The 7,830-nt window shown below is 40.9% G+C and overlaps 1 protein-coding gene across 1 annotated transcript; it reads right to left on the bottom strand.

Moving 5' to 3' along the window:
- Positions 1-977: 977 nt before the first annotated feature.
- Positions 978-6,804, bottom strand: Yae1 (YAE1 maturation factor of ABCE1). Its single transcript, XM_021631357.2, has 3 exons — positions 6,617-6,804; positions 5,018-5,139; positions 978-3,489 (listed from the first exon to the last, which is right to left on the bottom strand). The coding sequence occupies exons 1-3, from the start codon at positions 6,740-6,742 to the stop codon at positions 3,060-3,062; spliced, it is 678 nt and encodes a 225-aa protein (XP_021487032.1). The 5' UTR covers positions 6,743-6,804; the 3' UTR covers positions 978-3,059.
- Between the last annotated feature and the right edge of the window lie 1,026 nt (positions 6,805-7,830).

Consider the following 7,830-nt stretch of genomic DNA (forward strand, 5'->3'; position numbering starts at 1 on the left):
TACTGGTCAAAACTTGGGAATAATCTAAAAAAGTAAGTTAAAGGTTCCATCCATCCAACCTACATCTACACCTATGTAACTATTTCTGCCCAGATCTTAAGACTAGAACACAAAACTTTGACGAGGGTGAGAATCACAACTTGGCCTTTATCTGGGCTTACTAGGACAACGGTTAGCAAGCAGTGCAGCAGATACTCATGTGCCACATAGTTCTATTTTGGCCCAAAACTGGGTTCAGATCTGATATGCTCCCATAAGGCCTTATCTCATAGTGACATCATAAGCAGCTTATACATGTTAATATTTGCACAACAGAACCACTCAAAGTCACATTTCTCAGGCTCCATCCCCAACAAATGACATGACTGTAAATAAATATGCCTGTAGATTAATTCAGCTGCCTACTTCCTCTGCAAATCACAACTCAGTGGCCTTAGTAGTTCAGTGACGTTAGTGACAGGCAAGCATGGTATTGTGCTTCCTCACCCATTTACTTAAAAAGATCTAGATGTGTCAGCACCAGAGGTACCTTACTTCAGATGCAATCTCTTGGCTATGAAACTGTCAGAGCTGCAGGGTACTCTTGCCTTTTCATTTATGTTCACCTGGGGCCTCTTGAGAGCTGGCTGGCTCCAAGCACAGAAAGCAAGGTAAAAGGCACAAGTCAAGCAGATTTTCCTTTGCTGTTTTTGGATGGTCATACCATTGCAGTCCAGGAACTTCTCTAGAACTTTTATAAAATGTAAGATGTTTCCCCCCTAACCCAACAGCCTCTTGTGTGTGGTATATATGTGCGCATGTGGTATGAGAGTATACATCTTCATGTGCACACACAGAGGTCAGAGGGCATCAGATGTTCTCCTAGCAATTTCTGTTTTACTCCTTTGACACAGGACGTCTCCCAGCAAGCCAGCAAGTACCTATAATCCTCCAGTCTCTGACCCCATCCTGGGGTTAATGTATGCTTGGGACCATACTGTTGTGGAATTAATGTTTATTCATATAATTAAGGCATATGCTAAAGGAATTATTCTATTAATATTAATAAGGTAGCAGTCATTCCTTAACCTGTTATTTTATAAATAAAAGACACAGAAACTTGTTATTTATTATAAGCCTTAAGACTTGCAAACTGGACAGACATCAACCCTCTAAGCTATCTTGTTTGTTTTCCATCCAGAATTCCCAGGAATACTTGCACATGTTCCACTTGGGCTGCTTCTGTTCCATCAGGCCAGTCCTCAGAGCTAGCTGCTCTTGGGCACATGCTCACCTAGAGCAACCTGCTCCTTTCTTCCTTTTCTCTCCTCTTGGCCCTTCTGTGACCCCAAGCACTAGAACCTAAACTGCCTACTTCTCCTCTGCTCAGCCAGGCTGTCAGCAACTTCATTAGCTAATCAGGAATAATGGGGGAGCGAGGATCCACACAAAGTTATTTTGGACACATGAGCATTTGCTCGTAGAACAGTAATGGTCTTGGGGACAAGCAATTAACAATAGCAACTCCAGATCAACCCCAGCACCATATCTAACTTCCAAGTAGATACTAGGACCTGTACTTATGGGGGTGCAGCAAATGCTTTTAACCACTGAACCACCTCTCCAGCTTCCTCAGCTAACAGCTGGCTTCATTTTCTGTTATCTTTAGTATACAGTTGCTATCTAATTAATGATGGCAAGGGATCTTATATTTAGGAACTCCTATAAGGCTATGTCAGAAACAATCTCAAGATTTACTGCACTCAAATCTTTACTTAGAGTGGCCACCACTGTAGGAGATGGTTATTTCTATGTAAAACACAGTGGAGAGCAACATTAACACTTTAAAGACTTTAATATTTTGCGGATATGAGGTTTCAATATAAAAATCATTTATGAGGTCCAAGATTCAATCCCCAGTACCACAAAACAAGGCTTCAAAATAGAAACCCTGCCATCAAGTGTCACTTTGATACTTTAAGCATGTTTAATACATTGGAAACTCTACAACACTATTTCAGATTTTGCTGCCCCAATTTCTTAATGTTCTGTGCATTTTAAGAAGGGATTTAAGAAACCAGCAAAGCATTTTTGCAGTCCTTTACAAGGTCCTCCTGCCAGTCTCACAGGAATGCATCATCTTTCAGCACAGCTAAGTAATGATCAGATAGCAAGTAAAGCTGCCAATAAGGAAAAATTATTTGGTGCCTCTCAAGTCAGGCATTTCATATTAACTTCAAGTGAGGAAAAGCAACAACAACAACAACAACAACAACAACAAAAAAAAAATCCTTTTTTTGATCCTAGGTCATGGAACAAAAATCTGAACATCATTCTGTCTATGCTAGATTATATATTTTATGTCAAAGCAATAATAGTTTTAGCGGGTTTTTAAAAATTCCAATGTAAATAACAAAGCTGCAGTTACAAAAATAGTTTGTTACATTTTGGGAAAATGTGGCCAACTCCTCACTACCTAAAAAACTAAGTAGTTCCTTTTCTTTATAGTTTATAGCACAAAATGTCTTTTTCCCCCTATTTTTCATGGAATTGAACATCTTTACCGATACATAAACAAGGTGAGTTTCAGTGCTTTGCTCCTTGTTAGTCATTCAATGATATATTTTGTCAGTTTCTACAGCGTCTTGATTTAATGTATAACTATCTATACATCTACTTCTACCTATTTATGCTAGCCTCTAGGTTATTTCGGGCAACTTTGGTTTGCTTGCTGGTGAAGAGGTCCTAAACCAACTGATACTGACAGGAGCAGAAAGCAGCATTACCTTTTTTTTTCTTGTTTTAAAATGTTTGGGCTTTGCTAGTCTAAAAATGACTGATTTTTGATTAGAAATCTGAAAATGACCATGAGATTTCTGAGCAGATCTAAAACTTAAAAAACCTTGACAAAGACAAAAGCTTACATTCCATTTACTAGTGTTAATGCTGAAAACCCTTCATATTCCCACAAAGGGTAGCTACAGGCGAAGTGCTCAGTCAGTGGTTAGTTACCTCATCTAGATACACAGTGCTCTAAGGAATATTCTGAGTGTTACTTCCGCCCCAAAAGGGCAAATGCTTTATAGTTGTCTCAGGTGCTGTAATACATCTACTGATACTCCCAGCTGTTTCACTAGATTGGAGGTCTGTTCCAGAATCCAAGTGAGGCTTGGTTTCTCCAGATGTGCGTGCTCATGTGTTCTGCAACATTCCGGATGTGAGCAATCCATCCCGCTAGGACTCCTGTCAGAATTTGGGTCAAACTCGGCATTATTTTCACAGAGTCTTTCATCTTTTGCGTCATCGGTCTTTTTCTCAGCTGGAACTACCTGGCAAAGGTCCATATCATCAATGGAGTCCAATACATCTGCAATGTGCGGCTGGCAAGTGACTGATTTCAGACGCCTGAGCACACACTCTTCACACTGGCCAACCGCATCCAAAAGATTGTTTATCTTACTGATCAAAGTCGAACTATTACCATGAAGATGACACCAGGAAAGCAAAGCACTAAATGAAAATATAAACAAGAGTTAAATAGGAAAAAAATTAAATAGTCACAGGCATTTAGAATGCTAGGCCCTACATGCTTTCCTTTTAGATAACACCATGCAGAAATAGATTAGCAATAGTAACACATGACAAAATCAGAAAAGGAACTATGTAAATAAAACTAAAGTACAAATACAGTATATTTTAATATAAGCTAATCAAGAAGACTTAATCATATAACCTATTTATAAATCCTATCCCCTCTTTCACAGTGCTGTATCCACTTTTTATATTTTCCCTGACCATGTAACTTCTGTGCAGTAAGATATAATTTACAGAAAGACCAGAAAAACCAGTTTCTTCTTTTCATTTTAAAATAGAAAACCCAGACTTGCTAAACTATTAAAGACAAAACATTATCATTTGTACTTTAAAAAACCTCATCCTGGGCTACTTACTGATACAAAGTATTGTCAATGCAAACTCACATCAAAGTTTTTTTTTTTTTTTTCCCCTTGGTGGTACTCAATATTTAACTTAAGGCATCAGGCATCTGAGGCAAGCACCCCAATACTGAGCCACAGCACCAGCCCCCCGTTTCTCCATTAAGAATACTAAACAGCTTCTAAACCAGTCATTGTAAATCTTGGTCTCAAACGAGAATCACCAAGAGAGCTTTCATTTTCTTGAAATGTGTTAAGAATTCTACTCCTAATCTATTTAATTATTTTTGTTACTTTTTAGTAGCTCAGGCCCTCCCCCAATGTTCATACACTATAATTAAATAATGGTTCTCTTTTTACTGGTGGGGGCTGTGTGCATGCTGAGCACACACTCTACCCCCGAGCTACAAGCCTCTCTGAAAATACTATAGAAGTAAAATTGACTGATGCTGACTGACTGACTTAGCAGCAGGCTTTCTAAAGTAATTAAGGTCCCAACATAATTTAAAACAAACAAACAAAAAATTCTTTCCACTTAAAAAAAAAACAAACAAAAACATGATTCTTTGCGGCAGTTTGTTTCTCTGTAAAGTATAAACAGTATCCTTGTCAAAGAAGCCTGGCCCACTCTTAGTCTGCTCTCTTGCATTATTGCTGTGGCATCCTGACAGGTATTCAAAGTTCAGGATTCAAACAAACAAGACCTCTTTTTATTAGTAGTTACAGCTTTCTCAACAGACTTCCAGCTGACAGGCCTGCCATATATTATTCTGCTTCATGTGTGAGTAAAAAGAGCTTTATTTACAAGCTCAAAATCTCACCAGTAGTGATTAGGGCTAGTCCAAATGTCAACAAATGGACACCTCCCTACCACTTCTTTGGAAAAAAAAAAAAAGACAAGAATCAGGCACACATATTAAAGTGGCTGAAAAGAGAACAATTTTTAAAGAACTATTTTGAAAGCAGCATTTTATCCTTTGAAGACTCATGTATGTAACATCAGGAAAAACACTTCAGCGTTTTATTTTTATCTATTGCCTCCATTAAAAACGTCCATTAGAACTGTGGCTGAAATGATTTATCACTTGAACTTTTAAAATTACCTCAGTGTTCCCCTGAGTAGTCCGTAGTTTATAATGACTTCTGCACCCTGTTTATAACCTTGATTGAAGCCCTGCTGAAGAGTGACCGCCTTGCCAGCATCGACTCCATCTCTGTAACCTTCCTAAAAATAAGGAATTAGTTGTAATTGACACCAAGTAAATGTTTTCTAGAAAAGCACAGAACCAGTTTCAAAAACAGACTTAGCAGGTTTTTACTGTGGTAACTGAATACGATATGGCAGAGACATAGGTCCAAAGCAAAATGTTTCTCCTAAGACCTTATTATTGGTTTGTTTTTCCTTATCACATGTTTGTATTTTATTTTATTTCCAGACTACCCTGGAACTCATAATCATGCCTCATCCTCCTAAATGATGGCAGGCTATGCCTCAATGTCATATCCTTAACTCACTTTGGAAATCTAGGGTTACTGTGTAAACATTAAACATCAGCTGTTATTTAATTTTTAAAAACTGTGTTAGCAAGGTCTTCAAAGAAATGGAAAAATACATATATGGGCTCTTGGTAACTGACTAGGACAGGTAGTGAAGGAGGCTGGCAAGACTGGGGAAGAGGACAACTATTTTAGGAACAGCGGAGAGGAAGTCTGAGTTTAGAAATCTAATCTGAACTTCGGAGTAGAGATTTGTCCTCTTATTACTGGTCTAGCCCCCGATTCCTAAGGCATTTTTATAATGACAAGATGGCTGTTGGACTGGAACATTAAATCAGGGTAGATCACAGCTGTAGTTTTAAAAGGGTAATTTAATGGGTGGATGAAGTTCTTTTTATCTTTTACTTTTTAAATATTTAAGTAGCATATATTTACTTTTTGGTTTTGGGAGGGGGACCATAGATTTACTTGCATCCCATAGCTTGAGTGTGAAGGTCAGAGGGTAGCTTCCGGGAACCCATTCTATCCTTCCCCGATGTGGGTTCCAAGGATCGAACTCAGATCATTATACTCTGGAATCCACCTCTATGTGGAGACAGATCTAATCAATTAGTTCTCACCCAGAACTAAGCTGCTTCCACCCAGATATTATTAAGCAAGCTTCAATGTATGGTGAAGACAGATCCGGACTGAATAACTTTTAAAGTAAAATATGGAACAGCATTCCCTTCCCTTTACCGTCCTCTGATCCCTTCCCTTTACCGTCCTCTGACAACATTCTTCAGTTCACCTTTCCCAAGTCTTTTGTAAACACCACGCCAAACTCTGGACTCTCCATCCACAGAACAACGTCCGTGAACACGCATTCTCTGCCAGCCATTATAGCCTAGACGTTTCTCCCACCCCCTCTCAGATCTTGACCCCACCTCCCTCAAACTGCAGACTCTTGAGGGACTGAATAAAGTTCACTTTAGTCGGTCAGTCCCCCTGCTGCCGAACCCAGCCCCGGCTCTCTAAGAGCTCCCCCGTTTAAAAGGTTATCAATTAAACAACCAGGAAACCCTAAGAGTGGGCGGCCTGGGGGCGCGGTCAGAGGGCCGTACCGCTCGGTCTAGGCTTGCGCCCGCGTGCCCCGTGCCCCCGGGAGCCCCTGTGCCCCGCGTGGGAGCCCCACTCCCCGCGCGCCCCCATGCCCGCCCATTTACTTGGACTCGTCTCCGCATGTGACCCTGCCATTCCCGCTGCACTAACAGAGACTCGTCTGCTTCCTCGTCAAACACGTCCTGATCCCCAGGGCTCGGGATCTCGGGAACGGCTCGAACCCAAGACATTCCGGAGGAAACGCACGAGCCCAGGACCACCGGAAGCGCCGGCAAGTGCTTCCGGCTCGGGGGCGGGGCCAACAGGCTAAGCGTGGGACGGAGGGGCGTGTGCGGCTTCCCCGGCAGTTCGGCGTCTATGTGCTGTTTGTTGTCTCCTTCCAGGCGTCTGGGTCGCGCTGAGGGGGCGCGGTGGCTGCTGGGAGCTAGGTCTCACTCTTCAAGGGCTGAGAGTCAGTTTCTGTGTGTGCGTAAGGAGAACTGCTGATGCTAGGGTCAATTTGGGAAGAAGTAATATGGACGCGTTGTAAAACCAGGACCCTGTGGCAGTTTCCCTCCCATCCTTCCGCTCCGACTCTGTGAGTGAGTTCAGGAATGTGGCTCAAGCGTTAGCAACTTCTGGCCCAGAGTAGCTGTGGAAGAACTGGACAGTAGTAGAGATCTTGTGTTCTTTGTGGGAGAAAAAAAATGAAATCATGTGATAACTGAGTTGTTTTCTGACAAGTTTTCTGGCATGCCTATTTTGTATTCGTTAGCGTTTTATGTCTTTGTAGGGTGGCGTGCTATGGGGATAAAAGTTCTCACCCTCAGTTCTTAGGCCTTGTGGGTTTCCTATTAGTGTAGAAAAGGCAGTTGGCCAACAATAAAATACAAGTCAATCCTATTTTGAAGACTGTTGAATGTTAAGAAAAATCATTAATGTGAGGGAAGAGGATACAGGTTACTATTTTAGTTTATTTTATGTTTTTGTCCTGAGGGCCGAACCCCAAGGCTTGCAAATGTGGAATGTGTGCTCTGTCAATCAGATATCTCCTGCAGTGCCAAATGTATATCCATATATGTTTGGGATTGTAGGATATACATAATATATATATACATATATAAATATTATATATATATATATATATAATCGTAATTAGAAGATAGAGATGGTGATTGAAATGAGTAAAACAGAAAACCTAAAATTTGCGCTGGTGAGTTGGCTCAGTAGGTAAAGGCACCTGCCGTCAAGCATTAGAAACTGTATTCAGTCACCATGACCCATATGATGGAAGAAGAGAACGAATTCCTGCAAGTTGTCCTCTGCACATGTACTGTGG

This window comes from Meriones unguiculatus, chromosome 19 (assembly GCF_030254825.1).
Source record: "Meriones unguiculatus strain TT.TT164.6M chromosome 19, Bangor_MerUng_6.1, whole genome shotgun sequence".
In the NCBI taxonomy this organism is placed as follows: domain Eukaryota; kingdom Metazoa; phylum Chordata; class Mammalia; order Rodentia; family Muridae; genus Meriones; species Meriones unguiculatus.

Coding starts and splice junctions, on each gene's coding strand:
- Yae1 (XM_021631357.2), bottom strand. CDS start 6,742: ATGTCTTGGGTTCGAGCCGTTCCCGAGATCCCGAGCCCTGGGGATCAG. Junction 5,140..6,616: donor ACATGCGGAGACGAGTCCAA/GTAAATGGGCGG, acceptor CCTTATTTTTAG/GAAGGTTACAGAGATGGAGT. Junction 3,490..5,017: donor CTACTCAGGGGAACACTGAG/GTAATTTTAAAA, acceptor ATTTTCATTTAG/TGCTTTGCTTTCCTGGTGTC.